Source organism: Carcharhinus amblyrhynchos, chromosome 4, assembly GCF_965287045.1.
Source record: "Carcharhinus amblyrhynchos chromosome 4, sCarAmb.v2.hapA, whole genome shotgun sequence".
In the NCBI taxonomy this organism is placed as follows: domain Eukaryota; kingdom Metazoa; phylum Chordata; class Chondrichthyes; order Carcharhiniformes; family Carcharhinidae; genus Carcharhinus; species Carcharhinus amblyrhynchos.
Window position 1 is genome coordinate 3,172,258 of NC_137327.1, and position 18,096 is coordinate 3,190,353.

At 44.3% G+C, this 18,096-nt stretch overlaps 1 protein-coding gene across 2 annotated transcripts in view; it reads left to right on the forward strand.

Moving 5' to 3' along the window:
• The window catches only part of nae1 (nedd8 activating enzyme E1 subunit 1), a 41,041-nt gene that overhangs the window by 18,280 nt on the left and 4,665 nt on the right, over positions 1-18,096 (forward strand). For both annotated transcript variants that reach the window (XM_080186682.1, XM_080186683.1), the window contains 8 exons: positions 892-955; positions 2,338-2,429; positions 4,061-4,120; positions 4,318-4,451; positions 5,098-5,173; positions 7,700-7,739; positions 9,264-9,350; positions 11,007-11,099. In XM_080186682.1, coding sequence (XP_080042808.1) covers positions 892-955; positions 2,338-2,429; positions 4,061-4,120; positions 4,318-4,451; positions 5,098-5,173; positions 7,700-7,739; positions 9,264-9,350; positions 11,007-11,099 — 646 coding nt within the window. The remainder of the gene's footprint in view (positions 1-891; positions 956-2,337; positions 2,430-4,060; positions 4,121-4,317; positions 4,452-5,097; positions 5,174-7,699; positions 7,740-9,263; positions 9,351-11,006; positions 11,100-18,096) is intronic.

Genomic DNA, 18,096 nt, shown 5'->3' on the forward strand with positions numbered 1-18,096 from the left:
GATTCATCTCTTGACTTTGAAAAGTCTGTCTACCAGCTTACAAAATCAAGTCATAAGGGTGATGGAACACTGTTCACTTGCCTGGATGAGCGCAGCTCCAACAACACTGAAGAAACTCAACACTAGCCAAGACAAAGTAGTCCACTTGATTGGCATCACATTACCAACTTAGATATTCATTCCCTCCACCACCAATGCACAGGAGCAGCAGTGTGTACCATCTACAAGGTGCGCTGCTGGAACTCACCAAAGCTCCTTTGGTAGAGCCTTCCAAACTCTCATGCTCTACTACCAAGAAGGACAAGGGCAGCATGGGAACCGGTGAGAGTTCCCCCGCAGTCACACACCATCCTGACTTGGAATCATATAACTGTTATAGGATCAAAATCATGGAATTTCCTTCCTGTGGGTGTACCTAGAGCAGTGGTTCAAGAAGGCAGCTCGCTACCACCACCTTGAGGGAAATTAGGGATGGGCAATAAATGCCAGCCTTAGCAGCGAAGTTGCATCCCTAGAACAAATAGAAAAGAAAGGGATGTTCACCTTTTGTGTCCTAGCCAATGTTTAACCCCTCAAGCAGCATCCCTTCAGTATTACCTGGGCAAAATCTCATTACTGTTTCTGTGCTTGCTATGTACAGATAGACAATGTTGCAGCAGCCTATGTTCCAATAGTGATGCCATTTCAATGAAAGTACCTCATAGGCTGCAAAGTGTTTGGGACTTCCTTGGGTTTTGACAGATTGATATGAATGCGAGTCTTCAACAGCTCCAACATTAAAATGTAACACTGCTCTGTGCTGACATAACCCTGTAAAGCCATTCATTGAATGCTTGTATGGTCTTTGTGATCAGAGAATCTCATTTCCTCCTCTTTCTTTAAACTATGCAGCACAACAGTCAGTTACCAAAAACATACAAAGAAAAGGAAGCATTTCGAGAGTTAATACGGCAAGGTACAGAATCTTTGTTTCTTTTTATGGGTGGTTTTGTCAATTAGATTTAGTGCACGTGAACAGCCAATTGTTGTTATTTGTTTTAGATCTTCCTAACTTGCTTGTCAAACTAATAGTTCTTGTGGTTCAGTGATTTACACAATTGGACCAGCAATCTTAAAGCTATGAGTTGAAGTCTCCCTTCCCATGGCAAGCTATGTAATTAAATTCAGAAGGCCTGGGAATTTATTGTCTTGTCCCAGAAACCTGCTCAGATGCTGTTTTGTGAAAACCCAGCCATTTGGTGGATGACGTTCAGTGCTGGAAACCTGCCATCCCTACCCACCCGATAGTGTCACTTGCTGCCAGATATGACCCAGTGTCATCTTCAATTTTGAATGTCTCTACAAAACAATGTGTATTTCAGAAATCAGTGTGGATAAACACTGTAAACTGATACAATTTTAGGGGAGGTGGCAGGAACAAAATGACCCAGAACTGTGTCGATACGCCAGTCTGAAAATGGCAGAGCAAGCTGAGGAGGCTGTTTAAAAAGGCATTTGGGTTCCAGGCTTTATAAATAAAGGCACGGGAGTTATATTAAAACTTTATAAAAGTCCGGTTAATCCCCTCTAGAGTGTTTATAGAACCATAGAATTCCTACAGAGCAGGAGACCATTCAGCCCTTTGAGTCTGCAACAACTCTCTGAAAAAGCATCTTATCCAGACCCTATCTCCATAACCCCATGTATTTACCCTGCTAATCTCCCTAACCTACACATCTTTGGACAGTAAGGGGCAATTTAGCATTGGCAAATCCACGTTGAAAATTATGAAGATAGAATAACTAAGGAGAAATTGCTTTTAATATCGGACAGTAAGTAGTCTCACACCACCAGGTTTATTTGGTATCAGGAGCTTTCGGAACGCTGCTCCAGCTCCAAAAACTCGTGATACCAAATAAACCTGTTGGATTTTAACCTGGTGTTGTGAGACTTCTTACTATACCCACCCCAATCCAACACTGTCATCTCCACATCCTGGCTTTAATATCAGAAGGGTTGACAACCAGAGAATGAAGGCTTGAAATAATTGGCAAAAGATTCGCTCGTGACATTAGGAATTTTATTTTACAGAGCGAATAGTCCACAATGGACTGTGAGTTATTCTCATTAAAGAGAGGCAGTTGGTTATATAGCTTGACAGGCACCACTCCACACAGTGAGGTAAGATGAGGAAGCAGGCCTGGAACTGTCAGGAAGATAACTTGGATGTTTGGGTTTCTGTTTCAAAAAACAATAAATGAAACTGTTTCATGGATTTTACTGAGACTGAGCCTGGCCTGTGCTAAACAAGTTTAATGGCCACTAATTAATTAATTTTTGCCTTGCAAATGAATTCAGGATTGTTGAAGAAAGACAGTGGAGCACCAGAAGATGAAGAGAACTTTGATGAAGCAATCAAAAATGTCAACACTGCCCTGAACCCTACCAAGGTACAACTGATGGGCTGGTTATTGCATCATGCGTTGCTTTGATACTTGAGCATGAGATTGGTGCATCAGAAGAAGGCATTCTCCTGTTCTATTGGCTTGGGTCACTCTCTGTACAGAGTCTACACATTCTCCCTGTATCTGCATGGGGTTCTTCCGGGTGCTCCGGTTTCCTTCCACCGTCCATAAGACCTGCTAGTTAGGTGGACATTCTAAATTCTCCCTTAGTGTACCTAAACAGGTGCCAGAGTATGGGATTTTCAGAGCAATTTCATTGCAGTGTTAGTATAAGCCTATTTGTGACACCAATAAATAAACTTTAAAACTTTCACTTCCGCAAATGGGCCTTGCAGGGGCCAACACTAGTTCTGAGGTGATTTAGCCATATTAACTAGGTCGTGGGGATGTTGCCATAGATCGTTACACAGCTCGCTCAAGAGTTACCAGTCGTTTTGTCCATTTTACTCCTGACACAACTTGCCTCCTAATGGTGAGATTATCAATGCCAGCACGGAGGTACAGATTGTCCACTTTAAGCAACTATTCATAGGAACTGTAATAATAATGGAATCCAACGTCCTGACGTGGGTAGTGTGTTCTCTTATCAGCTGCTGCGAAGCAGACAAAGATGGTCATTTGTAATATTTTCAGGTCAATTGTCCATTTAGAGTTAGCTGACCCTTTCAGACGTAGTTTTTTTTTGCAGCTTCAGCTTTACTTTGATAACCTGATCTTTTAAAGCTTAGCGTGTGATCCAGCATTACGTTAAAGTAAACTGGCTTATAATTGTGCACCAGTGTTCCCTCATTCCAGCATTAGTTAAGTTCTTGTCTTGTTTCTCTAATCCTAAGATGCAGAACGCTGACCTGTTGTGTTTAGGGTTGGTCAGCAGACGGTGAATTACTTAGAGTGGGAACATATTTGGAATTTTAAGAAAGACTTCAGCTGCAGAAAATGAATAATATCTGCTTCAAGTTAGAATAGCCAACTTCTCCAAGAGGGTAATTTTTGATGTTTTGAGAAGTCAGATGCTTCCCCCACTCACGTTGATCTGATTAACAGAAGGTTAAACCTCACTGCTTTAGATGATGACTGATTGTGAGATAGTTTTGAATGAGGAAGATGTTTGAACGTCTTAGCTTATCCGTCTCCTGGCCCAGCAGAGAATGTTAAGAGAAGATTTTATGAAGAAGCAACAAGAAACTGTTCCCACTGATGGGAAGGTCATTAACCAGAGGGCACAGGTTGAAGGTAATTGACCTAAAGAACCAGGATTGAGACTGGGGGGGAAGTTTCTGTATGCTGAAGTTAGTCTGAACTGGAACGTGCAGCCTGAAACGTTAGTAGGGACAGAGTCAATAATAACTTTGGAAAGGGAAATAAATACTTTAAAAAAGGATAAGTACCATTCTAAAGACTTGGACACAATATCCAGGTTGACACTCCCAAGTGAGGCGCTGAGGGAGTGCCGCATTTGCAGGGCCAAAAAGGAAAAGAGCAGTGGAGTAGATAATTTGTTCAGTGATGGACTGAAAGCGCCTTACTTTATGCTGTATGATTCAATATTATAGTTGAAAGAGCATTTCCTATTCCCATGGCATTTACTCTCCTTCTGTCCAAATGCACTTTTGCAGATTCCAAGTAATGTCCAAGAGCTGTTCAAGGATGAGAGATGCACCAACATCAATCCACAGGTTGGAACAAAACTTAAAACCAAAAAATATTGTAGGAGAATGTTTGAACTTTGAAGTTAGATGAGAATTTTCTGTAATGCATTTATCCTTGTCTCCAGCAAAGGATCAGTTGCAATTGAACACATGTTGTTGAACTATTGGTTTTGTGTCCATGTATGATTGTACCTGCATTCTTGGCTGTCTTTTTTTATTTACAGAGCCCTCCGTTTTGGATCTTAACCCGAGCAGTGAAGCAGTTTGTGGAAAAAGAAGGACTAGGAAGCTTGCCAGTACGTGGCACCATCCCAGATATGATAGCAGACTCGACAAGGTTTATCAGGCTGCAGAATGTGTATGTAACTTGTGCTTTAAACAAAGTTTTTTTCCTTTTGCGTAGTTTGATCTAGAAATTTTGCTGCCCTAATCTTGTCTCTGGTTCACAGTGTCCTTTAGGTCCTAACATCTTAAGGCCATTCCCTTTTCTAAGATATTCCTTTGCAGAGATCTGTTTTGGCAACTACATGATACTGTGCTGCTTATGGTTTTGATGTGTCAGATTTAACTCAGTGACTAACATCCTCATTCAGTCGCTAGTACAAGCATCACTTGAAAGATGAGCACAATATCCAGGCTGACATTCCCAGTGTCGTGCTGAGGGAGTGCGGCACTGTCAGAGGGTCAGTGCTGAGGGAGTGCGGCACTTCTTAAAAAATTATTTCTCGGGGGGTCAGATTATGGAACACTCCCTGACCTGTGAGATCTCATCTCCCCACAGAGCTTCCATTACCTGCTGGAACAGGTAGGCAGGATCTCAGTCCCACGTCCAGATGGAAAGTTGAACAATGTGTTACTTGTCCCATGCAGTACTGGATCATGGATCTGGTGACCATGTGTGGCCTAAACCACCCTGTTCCCTTTGATGTTTAGTTTTAAATAATTGACAGTTCTTGTTACAGTTTCTATTTATATACTTGGTTCTCTCTCTTTCCCTCTCTCAGATACCGTGAAAAAGCAAAAGAAGATGCGTCTATTATAAGTGATTATGTAACTGAAATATTAGAATCTATTGGCAAGGTAAGTTATCCTCTAGATTGTTCTTCTTACCTATACTTTTTTGCAGCTGGGGTTTATCAGCTTGTTTCCATTAGTTTTCCTTCCGTTTTTTTTCTCCTTACCTACTTTAAAAATTGACTGTTAAATAACATATCAGGATGTCTTGTGATGCTGGGCAGCACGGTGACACAGTGGTTAGCACTACTGCCTCACAGCGCCACTGCATTCAATTCCCTGCTTGGGTCAGTGTCTGAGTGGAGTGTGCACATCCTCCCCGTGTCTGCATGGGTTTCCTCCGGGTGATTTCGTTTCATCCCACAGTCCAAAAGATGTGCAGGTTAGGTGGATTAGCAAGGTAAACACATGGGATCGTGCAGATAAGAGCTGGGTGGGATTGTTGTCGGTGCAGTCTTAGTAGGCTGAATGGCCTCTTTCTGCACTAAAGGGATTCTGTGCCTCACAGTTAATGAATTGCTTTACGGAATTTACCGATCTGGTGAAGGATAAGTCTGGTGAATGATCGTCTAATCTGGTTTTGGTGTTGGCTGAGAAAGGAACATTGACCAGAGAACTCACCTGTTCCCCTCCCAGTAAAACCGCAGCATCTTTTAGATCCACCCAGACAGGCAGATCAGGTTTAATATCTCATCTGAAAGACAGCGCCTCTGACAATGTAGCTCATTTTATGTTTATGTTTATTATATAAAATATATATGCATTCATCTCTATATGCATTTACAGACAATATATTTATTTCAGATTTTTAGCATGTGTCATATTTTGTTTTTTGTGTTATTGTAACACATTCCCCGACCTTCTTGAGAATTCTAGAATAAACAGCAACAGGCCCACACTGGCTGTTTCAGAAAAGTGATTTAATTGATTCCTATCCTCCACTTTCTCCCCGGGGAACCTTTTTAGTTCTGCTTTAGCCCTGTAGCTTTCTCCTTCAAATATTTATCCAATGCTTATTTGAAAGTTAACACTTTTGGGTAGCACGGTGGCACAGCGGTTAGCACTGCTGCCTCACAGCGCCAGGGACCCAGATTTAATTCCAGCCTCGGGTCACTGTCTGTGCAGAGTCTGCACTTTCTCCCTGTGTCTGCGTGGGTTTCCTCTGGGTGCTCTGGTTTCCTCCCATAGTCCAAATTTGTGTAGGTTGGGGGATTAACCATGGTAAATACATATGATTATGGAATAGGGTCAGGATAAGATGCTCTATTGGAGAGTCAGTACAGACTCGATGGGCCGAATGACCTGCTTCTGCAGTGTAGGGATTCTATGAATCAGCTTCCAATGTCCTTCAAGCAGTCTATCTCGCATCATAACAGCCAACTCTGTTTAAAAATAAAGTTTTCTTGGGTCACCGGTTGATTTTTTGCCAATTTAAACTTGAGTTTCTGATCTAGTTGCTACTGAGGAAGGTTTCTGATTTGATTTATTATTGTCACATCTTTTTAACGTACAGTGAAAAGTATCTTTTTGGGCGCTATACAGACAAAGCATACCGTTCACAGAGAAAGAAACAAGAGAGTGCAGAATGTAGTGTTATAGTGATAGCTAGGGTGCAGGGAAACTTAGTATAAGATAAGTTCATTCAAAAGTCTAATGGCAATAGGGAAGGAGCTGTTCTTGAGTCAGTTGGTACATGTCCTCAGACTTTTGTATCCTTTTCCCAACAGAAGAAGGTGAAAGAGAGAATGTCCAGTGGCGTGGGGTCCTTAATTATGCTGGCTGCTTTGCAGTGTAGGCAGAGTCAATGGATGGGAAGCTGGTTTGCATATTGGATTGAGCTTCATTCAAGCCCTTTTGCAGTTCCTTGCGGTCTTAGGCACAGCAGGAACCCATACCAAGCTGTGATACAACCAGAAAGAATGCTTTCTATGGTGTATCTGTAAAAGTTGGTGAGAGCCGTAGCTGACATGGCAAATTTCCTCCTTTTCATCAAATGCTTTATGATTTTGAACATCTCCATCAAATCTCCTTTTAACCTGCTTTAAGGAGAGCAATCCCAACTTATCAAAACACTCCACACAATTGAAGTCCCCGATTTCTTGGAAAAAAATAAAAAAGTCATTCAGTTGCTAGTTAAAAAATTCAATAACAAAAGGTTTAATGTACGGTGCCTTTTGAGATTGAGATCCACAGCATGCCATCACAAACTAGTCGTGCTTCCTTTTGCTTTCTCTGAATCCTTATTACCTTCTCTTATTTAATTAGAGAAGAACGTCAGAGGGTGAAAACATAAGAACATAAGAAATAGAAGCAGGAGTAGGCCGTCTAGCCCTTCAAGCCTGCCCCGCCATTCAATAAGATCATGGCTGATCTGAAGTGGATCAGTTCCACTTTCCCGCTTTCTCCCCATAACCCTTAGTTCCCTTGTCTGTCAAAAACCTATCTACCTGTGACCTGTGAAAAACCTTCTTAAATTTTGAGATTGAGGCACGGGCCATGGGTTAGCCACTGCTATGGTTCCTGTTGTTGCTTTTTTCCTGTTGTTTTGTGTAGTGATGTGCAAATTAAAAGTTATTTGTGTTCCTTTGACAGCCTCCTGAGACCATCTCTGAAAAAGACATTTGGCTTTTCTGTAAGTGAACTTGTCGTAACCCATTTCTGAGAGCATAGCATTGTTTTCTAAATGTGGAAGCTATTGTTGGGGCCCATTGTTATTCCAGGTATGCTGTACAGGAAGCTGCAGCAGGGAGGTGCGATGCTTATGTTACTGGACTAGTTATCCAGGGAGTGAGTTTGAATCCCACAGGGACAGTTTGCAAATTCTATATTCCATTCAGAAAATCTGGAAATAAAACGCAGGTACAGACCAGAAACCTGAGATTGTGAAAGCCCAGTTGGTTTTAAAGTTTTTAAAGTTTATTTATTAGTTTCACAAGTAGGCTTACTTTAACACTGCAGTGAAGTTACTGTGAAAATCCTGTATTTGAATTTGGGAGTAAACATTTTTAGTGAAACTTCCCAAGCTGCTTCACAGAATTATAAATCGGACAGAAACTGCCACTGAACTACACAAGGGAACATTAGATCGTGTGATCAAAAACTTTTCAAAGGGTCTATGTTTAAAGGGCATCTCAGGAATGTGAGGAGCCCATTCAGTTCCTTGAGCCTGTCCCACCATTTAATTAAATGGTGGGACAGGCTCGCAAGTGGAGGATGTGGTCAAGAAGGCGTATGGTGTACTGGCCTTCATTAATCGAGGGATTGAGTTTAGGAGTCGGGAGGTAATGCTGCAACTTTATAAGACCCTTGTCAGACCCCCACTTGGAGTACTGTGTGCAGTTCTGGTCGCCTCACTACAGGAAGGATGTGGAAGATATTGAGAGGAGATTTCCAAGGATGTTGCCTGGATTGGGAGGCATGCCTTATGAAGATGGGAGCTAGGTCTCTTCTCCCTGCAGAGACGAAGGTTGAGAGGCGACCTGATAGAGGTTTATAAAATGTTGAGAGGAATAGATAGGGTGGATTCTCGGAGGCTATTTCCCAGGGCTGAAGTGGTTGCTACGAGAGGACCCAGGTTTAAGATGCTGGGGAGCAGGTACAGAGGAGATGTTAGGGGTAAGTTTTTCACTCAGGGTGGTGAGTGAGTGTAATCGGCTGCCATCGGTGGTGGTAGAGGCAAACTCGCTGGGGTCTTTTAAAAGACTTCTGGATGAGTACATGGGATTTAATGGGATTGGGAGTTACAGGTAGTTCTATGGCTTGGTAGGCATAGATGTGATCGGCGCAACTTGTGGGCCGAAGGGCCTGTTTGTGCTGTAGTGTTCGATGTTCATATCTTAAAGGAAGAAAGAAAGGTGAAGAAATTTGGGAATTGAGTTATGGATTTGGAGTTACATGAGAACTCACTAGCTGACTTTCCTGACCTTTTGATTTCACTCTTGGTTCAGTGGAGATCAGAAGTTTTCCTGTATGGGGAATTGTAGATAAAGAGACAATTAGTGAGGCAAGTTAATGCAGCAAAGTGTTTGGTTTTCCAATTGTTTTCTCCATAAGCAGTGTGCGATGAGGGATGAAAAGATTCTGTCCTTAAACATTTGTTTGACTTTTTATATTTTTAAATGGTATTGCTCCTAATCTCAACTATCTCCATCACCAGGCAGGAATGCTGCTTTTCTACGATTGGTGCGATGCCGTTCGCTGGCAGAGGAGTTCAATACAGAGACGACCAATAAAGATCAAATAGGTAAATGTCGTCAGTTTGTGGGGCCCACAAATGGTCTTTAAGGGGGTATCTTAAAAATATATATTAATGCAGGACAATGTGCAGCCAGCCAAACTATATCTGAAGAATATGTCAACACCATTATACTGTTTTTCAGGAGTTTTGCATTGTAGATTTAATTTTTTTTATTCAGATTTTTGGAAAACTGTGTTCAATGCCCACAATCTTCTCTATTATGGGAGTGTTGCACTGCCAGAGGTGCTAAAGCTCCATCTGCCTGATCTGCCATGATGTTAGTTAAGGGAGTTGTAAATTTGGCAACAATGACAAAGTAGTTAATAAATGTTCAAGCCTGGATGGTGCATTCCTTGGAGGAGAACTTGGAGACGATGGTGTTCCCTTCCATCTGCTGTCCTTCTCTGTCCCCAAAGCACCTGTGCTGCGCTCATCAAATTAACAATTTAGAAAAGGATGTCTAAGATTTCAACTACAAATCAATTTTGAGAGTGTGTGGAAAACCAGAAAGCTTTGTTGATTGATGTGTTCCTTTTGATTCTGTGCAGTTAAACACCTCATCAATAAATTTCACAAACCAGCTTGTCTTTTTAAGAAGTCGAGTCCATGCACCCTCCAGTGCTAGCGAGGGAGAGCCAATACTCCCTTCACAAGATGGATAACATCACCAACTTTGTATTCATAAAGCACCTTTCAATATAGTAAAGCTTCCCAAAGTGCTTCACAGGAGCGATTAGCAATCAAAATTAGACCATGTGTTTTTATTTTTATGGTGCAGGGATATGGTATTGTTTGCAAGGCTATCATTTATTGCCCATTCCAAATTGCTGTTGAAATGGTGGTGAGCTGTAGTTCATGTGGTGTGGATACACCCACAGTGCTGTTAGGGAGGGAGTTCAGGATTTTGACCCAGCGACGTGAAGGAACAGCAATATGTTTTCAAGTCAGGATGATGTGGAGCTTGGAGGGGAACCTCCAGGTGGTGTTCTTGTGTGTCTATTGCCCTTCTCTCTCCAGGTGATAGAGGTCATGAGTTTGAAGAAGCCTTGGTGAGTCGCTATAGTGCATCTTAGTGTACACAATGCTACCACTGTGCGTCAGTGGTGGAGGGAGTGAATGAGATATTAGGACAGATGAGTGAAAGTTTGGTCAAAGCATTAGGCTTTAAGGAATATCTAAAAGGAGAGGACAGGCCAAAGGTGCAGCTGCTATTGATGTTGCCTAGAATTCTCCGAATGTCCACGTGGCAACAGCTTACCTCCTGTTGTGTCTCCTTTATGAACCTCCTCGTTCTGAAGCTGTTTAAAAGACTACAACCTCACCAGCAATCTGAGCCTAGACCCAAACATCTCATTGTGTGAATCTCACTGCCCAGGAACATGTTGAATTTTCTGGTGCACTCAGATAAAAATGAAAATGCATTACTGTCTGCCTCAGTAATGACTCCAGATACCATTTGCGTTTGTGATAAAGATCTGAGCACTCCTTGTTTGCAGATGACTTGGCTTCTCTATCTCACATGGCGCTAATCGCTATGAACTCCATCCTTAACAGTACTTTTACCAGCTAGCTTGTTCCAACAGCTTTCGAACATTCTTAACTTGCCGTGAGCACTTGGCCTGGAACCTCTTGCTCACGAGTAAATTTTTTTTTGTCTTCCAGCATCATGTATGGAGAATCTCGACAGCGAAATGGTTTTGTACATAATGCTACGAGCTGTTGATAGTTTTCATAGGCAGCATGGACGATACCCAGGTATGTAATCTCCACATCGGGTACGCAGCCACCTCCTAACACCTATTTCCTGACCTGTTATAACTCCCCAAGCGCACAGTTTTCAGATTGAGACTCATTGTGTCTACGTCAGCTCCCAGCAAAAACCTTCCCTGTTTTTCAGTAGTGGCTCAGTGGCCCTTGTCCCAGAGACACAATGTTGTGGGTTTGAGGCCTGCTCCAGGGCTTCAGGCTGACGCTCCAGTACAGTTCTGAGGGAATGCTGCACTCTCAGTGCTGCTATCCTTCAAATGAGGCTTCAGTCTGCGGCCCCATCTATCCACTTGGGTGGGTATAAAGGATCCTGTGTTACTGGCGCATGAACAAAGAGTTCTCCCTGGTGTCCTGGCCAACATTTGTCCATCAAACAGCATCACTAAACACATTGTGGGAGCTTGTTCTGTGCATGTTGGCTGCAGTGACGACATTTCAAAATGTACTCTGTCACTGAAAAATGCTTTGGGATATCCTTGGACCATACCTGACTCCAGGTGTGAGTATTTGCCCCGTATCCCTTTGGTTAACCAAAATCTGTCAGATTTAAATTTAATAACTGAACTATTGCTAACAAAAGACATTTTGTTGAAGCTTTTCATCTTGCACTCATCATGACCATCACAGAAATAACGATGTCAGGGAAACAAAGTTTAAAGTGAAGTTTATTTATTAGTCACAAGTAAGGCTTAATTAACACTGGAATGATGTTACTGTGAAATTCTCCTTGTCGCCACAGTCCGGTGCCTTTCGGGTCAATGCACCCTAACCAGCATGTCTTTCAGGATGTGGGAGAAAACCAGAGCATCCGGAGGAAACTCATGCAGACATGGGGATAATGTGCAAACTCCACACAGACAGTGACCCAAGCTGGGAATTGAACCCAGGTCCCTACTGCTGTGAAGCAACAGTGCTAATCGCTGTGCCACCCCATAATGTATGAAAAAGTGCTGATTGGCGTATCGTATCAAACATAATGTTGTTTCCACTGTTCACACCGAGCGAGGTATCAAACCAAACCATGCTGCAAAATTCAAAACAGTGTCCAACATTAGGTGTGATTTTGCATTAGACAACATTTGCTAAATAATCCTCAGCCCGTTTAAGAATTACGCTGACAACCAATTGAAGATTGTCATTCGGGCTTGCAGCATTGGAAATTACATATATACAGGGCCCTGTTCTTTGCAGACTGCTCTGGTTCTGTTTCAGGTAAATAAAAGGTGTTAACTATTTGCCGGCTCATTCTCAGAGAAATACATTTCTCTATCAGCCCGGTTGTGAATTTTTAAATATTGCTTGAGTTACCATTAATTGGTGCATTCTCTATGGAAACAACTCTACCAATCAGCACTCTTGTTGTACAGAATAAAGTTATTGTTTCCTCTGACATTGTTGTTCTTGCGATTATCCTGGTGAGTGCAGGATGTAAATATTCAACAAATTGTCTTTTACTACAACCCTCAAGTTCTGAACTGATGTTGTATCAATTTCTGTTCTGTCTATTGAGAGCATCAATGGCAAGACATGTGTTGCCCCTTCCTAATTGCCCTTGAACAGAGTGGTTTACTCAGCCATTTCAGAGGGCAATTAAAAATCAACCACATTGCTGTGGGCTAGTGTCTCATGTAGGCCAGACTGGGTAAGGATGGCAGATTTCCTTCCCTAAAGGACACCTGTGAATCAGATGCATTATTTTTTCAACAATTGTTTCATGGTCACTATTACTGAGACTAACTTTCAATTTCAGATGCTGTTAATTGAATTGAAATTCCTCCAGCTTCCATGGTGGGATTTGAACCTTTGTCCCCAGAGCATTAGTCTAGGCCTCTGGATTAGTATCCAGTGATGTTATCACTCCGCCATCATTTGTCAGACAGTTCCCATCTCTGACCATCCTTTGTGTGTAGAAGTGTTATCTAATTTAACTGCAGAAAGGTCTGGCTCTAACTTTTGGACTATATAGTCTAACCTCCAGATTAAGTTCCCAACCAGAAGAAATTACTTATGTTTGCTGATCTGTTCCTCTTAACTTCAGAATCATAGAATCCCTACAGTGCAGAAGGAGGCCATTTGGCCCATCAAGTCTACCCCAACCACAACCCCATGCAATTAACCTAGCGAGTCCCCTTGACACTAAGAGGCACTTTAGCATGGCCAATCCACCTAACCGGCACGTCTTTGGACTGTGGGAGAAAACCAGGGCACCCGGAGGAAACCCACGCAGACAGGGATAACTGCAAATTCCACACAAACAATGATCCAAGCTGGGAATCAAACCCAGGTCTCTGGTGCTGTGAGGCAGCAGTGCTAACCACTGTGCCACCGTGCCGCATCTTGAAAACATAAATTAAATTACCCCATAACTTTGTAAATTTCAGGAAACACAACCTTAGTTTCTGTAAACGCTCCTCCATAATTTAATTTCGGAGCCCAGGTACCTTTCTAGTAAACCTACGGTGTATTCCTTCCCAGGATGCAGTGTGAGAACTGAACACACTATCCAGCTGTGCTGTAACAAGGGATTGATATAGCTGAAACACAACTTTTATCCCCATGAAAAAAAAAATTTTTTTTCAAAACTACTACAGTGAATAATGGAGGGGCATGTGATGTGTGGTTTCTGTATGATGTGGGAACTGGTGGACTCCAGGGTCCATCCCAGTGACCATGTCTGCAGTAAGTGCAGGTTGCTGGAGGAGCTCCAGCTCAAGGTGGATGAGCTGGCCTCTGAGCTACAGACACTGAGGCTCATCAGGGGGAGAGAGGGTGCCATTGTCAATGGGATGCAAGAGACATCCACCCCCCCCTAGACTGGCTAACTCTAAGGGTCAGGAACAAGAGGGGGCTGCTGGGAGGAGGAAGGAGAGTGGGGAGAGGAGGAAGGAGGGTGGGGAGCGGAGGCCTCAGCCTCTTAATCTGCATAACAGGTTTGAGGTTCTTGCTTCCAGTCTGGAAGAGGACGAGGCAGGTGAGGTTGGTGAGCAAACTGCACACGGTACAGTGATGCAGCAGGACATAGGCAAAGAGAAGGGGAAAAGGAACGTAGTAGTGATTGGGGATAGTGGGGTGAAGGGTATTGACACTGTCCTTTGTCGCAATGACAAAGTACACAGAAGGGTGTGTTGTCTGCCTGGTGCTCGGGTCCGGGATGTCGCAGCTGGGCTGCAGAGGAACCTGGAGTGGGAGGGTGAGAATCCGGTCGTTGTGGTACATGTGGGTGCCGGCGACGTAAGCAAAATGCGGACTGAGGATCTGGGGAGGGAGTATGAAAAGCTGGGAATGGAATTAAAAAGTAGAACCGAAAAGGTGGTCATCTCTGGGCTACTGCCTGAACCGAGTGCAGACGGGCATAAGGTTGACAGGATTAAGGAAGTGAATGGGTGGCTCAGGGATTGGTGTGGGAGGAATGGGTTTGAATTTATGGGGCATTGGCACCAGTATTGGGGTAGGTAGGACCTGTTCGGGTGGGATGGGGTTGGTCTGAACCGTGCTGGGACCAGAGTGCTGGCGAATCGAGTAAAGAGGACTGTAGACAGGGCTTTAAACTAATTAGGGGGGGGAGGGTGCGAGGGTAGGTGACGTTACGAGGTCTAAAGTTAAGGATAGGGTACAGGTAAGGGAAGAGGCCAAGGATGTCCCAATAATAGAGGGAGTAGGGGGCGTGAGTATGGTTGGTGGCGTTATGGCAAATAGGGTCCAGGTGAAGGCTGGGATGAAGGTGCTTTATCTGAATGCGCGAAGCATTAGGAATAAAGTGGATGAGCTGGTGGCGCAGATCGACACAAATGGATATGATCTGGTGGCCATTACAGAGACGTGGCTGCAGGGTGACAGGGACTGGGAGCTGAATGTACAGGGCTATCAAGTGTTTAGGAAGGATAGGCAGGAGGGAAAAGGGGGGGGCGTAGCTCTGCTGATTAAGGATAGCATCAAGGTGGTAGCAAGGGATGATATTGGAGCCAAGGAGCAGAAAGTGGAATCGTTGTGGGTGGAGATTAGGAACAGCAAAGGGAGGAAGATGCTGGTGGGTGTCGTCTATAGGCCCCCGAACAATGATCTGGAGGTGGGGCGGGCTGTTAACGCGCAAATAAGTGCGGCGTGCAGGAATGGGACGGCCGTAGTTATGGGGGATTTTGATCTGCATATTGATTGGTCGACCCATGTTGGACGCGGTGGGCTCGAGGAGTTCTTGGAATGCTGCCGGGATAGTTTCCTGGAACAGTGCGTGTTGGAGCCGACGAGGGAGAGAGCTATCTTGGATCTCGTGCTGTGTAATGAGGCGGGTAGAATTAGGGACCTTGCGGTGAAGGATTCTCTTGGGGAGAGTGATCATTGTATGGTGGAGTTTCTGGTGCAGATGGAGGAGGAGAAAGTGGGTTCCCGGACACGCGTACTTTGTTTGAATAGAGGGGAGTACGGTAGGATGAGAGAAGAATTGGCGAATGTTGACTGGGGGAGCGTGTTGGAGGGAGGGTCTGCTGAGGAGCAGTGGAGGATCTTTAAGGAGATCTTTCTTGGTGCTCAGCGGAAATTTATTCCGATGGTCAAAAAGGACAGTAGGAGGAGAGGTAATAAGCCGTGGATAACGAAGGAGGTGAAGGAAAGTGTTAAATTAAAAGCGGAGGAATTTAGAGTAGCTAAGAGTAGTGGGCGAGAAGAGGATTGGGAGAGGTTTAAATGTCAACAAAGATTGACAAAGAAGTTGATAAAGAAGGGTAGGAGAAACTATGAAGCTGGGCTAGCGCTTAATATAAAAAAGGATAGCAAGAGTTTTTATAAATATATAAAAAGGAAGAGGCTGGCTAGGGTGAACGTTGGTCCTTTAGAGGATGAGAAAGGGGACCTAGTGGTAGGGGATGGGGATATGGCTAAGGTATTGAATAACTTTTTTGTTTCTGTCTTCACGGAGGAGGACGTGAATAATTTGTCGGGTGTTAGTGATGGAAAGGTGGTAGGACTGGAGGGTCTTAATGACATTACTGTTACTAGAGAGGCGGTGCTCGACAGACTGGAGGGGCTGATTGTGGACAAGTCCCCAGGACCGGATGGAATGCATCCGAGGGTTCTGAAAGAAATGGCGGAGGTGATAGTGGATGCCTTGGTGGTTATTTTCCAGACGTCGCTGGATTCCGGGGAAGTGCCGGAAGATTGGAAAACAGCTGATGTTACGCCGTTGTTTAAGAAGGGTGCCAGGCAAAAGGCGGGGAATTATAGGCCGGTTAGTTTAACGTCTGTGGTAGGTAAAATGTTAGAATCCGTCATTAAGGAGGAAATTGCGAGGCATCTTGAAGGCAATTGCTTGATAGAGCAGACGCAGCACGGTTTCATTAAAGGGAAGTCGTGTCTGACAAATTTACTGGAGTTCTATGAGGATGTGTCTAGGGCGGTGGATAGAGGAGAGCCGGTGGATGTGGTCTTTCTGGATTTTCAGAAGGCGTTTGACAAAGTACCTCACAAGAGGTTATTGCAGAAGGTCGAGGGACATGGAGTTGGGGGTAGGGTGTTAGCGTGGATAGAGGATTGGTTGTCAAATAGGAGGCAGAGAGTGGGGGTCAACGGGTGCTATTCGGATTGGCGGTTGGTGACTAGTGGAGTGCCCCAGGGGTCGGTGCTGGGGCCTCAGCTTTTTACCATTTATATAGATGATCTGGAGGAGGGAACCGAGTGTAGGGTGTTGAAATTTGCTGATGACACCAAGATTGGGGGAACGGCAAATTGCGCAGAGGGTGTGGAGAGTCTGCAGAAGGATCTAGATAGGCTGGGCGAATGGGCCAGGAAATGGCAAATGGAATTTAATGTTGGCAAGTGTGAGGTGGTCCACTTTGGTAGGAAGAATGGTAGGAAGGACTATTACTTACGTGGCAAAAAACTGCAGCAGGCGACGGTGCAGAGGGACCTCGGGGTCCTTGTGCATGAGTCGCAAAAACCCAGCTTGCAGGTGCAGCAGGTGGTCAGGAAGGCGAATGGGATGCTGGCCTTCATAGCGAGGGGGATTGAATATAAAAGTAGGGAGGTCTTGCTGCAGCTGTATAGGGCATTGGTGAGGCCGCAGCTGGAGTACTGTGTGCAGTTTTGGGCGCCGCACCTGCGCAAAGATATTTTGGCCTTGGAGGGAGTGCAGAGGAGGTTTACTAGGCTGATGCCGGAGTTGAGGGGGTTGAGCTATGAGGAGAGGCTGAATAAACTGGGCTTGTACTCGTTAGAGTTTAGAAGAATGAGGGGAGATCTCATTGAGACATATAAGATGATGAATGGGATGGATAGGATAGAGGTGGAGAGACTCTTCCCACTCAAAAAAGACAGTAGGACTAGGGGGCACAGCCTCAAGATAAAGGGGGGGCGGTTTAGAACGGAGTTGAGGAGGAACTTCTTCACTCAAAGGGTGGTGAATCTCTGGAATTCTCTGCCCGTTGAAGTGGTGGAGGCTGCCTCGCTAAATATTTTTAAGACGCGGGTTGATGGGTTTTTGATAAGAGAGGGGATTAAGGGTTATGGGGAGAGGGCGGGAATGTGGAACTGAGCCACGACAGATCAGCCATGATCTTATTGAATGGCGGGGCAGGCTCGAAGGGCTAGATGGCCTACTCCTGCTCCTATTTCTTATGTTCTTATGTATTCTAGTCAGAATATGATGGGATAGAGGTCAGAATTCCAAGCCTTTCTCGTTGTGTTCTTGTGCATTTTCTGAACCTGTCCATAACAGGGTTGATGTGGAGATGCTGGCGTTGGACGGGGGTAAACACAGTAAGAAGTCTCACGACAGCAGGTTAAAGTCCAACAGGTTTATTTGGTAGCAAAAGCCACTAGCTTTTGGGGTGCTGCCTCTTCGTCACTCACCTGACCAAAAGGCAGTGCTGCGAAAGCTAGTGGTTTTTGCTACCAAATAAACCTGTTGGACTTTAACCTGGTGTTGTGAGACTTCTTACAGTGCATCACAGGCTTAGACAGGGTAAATTCAGAAAGAATGTTCCCGATGGTGGGG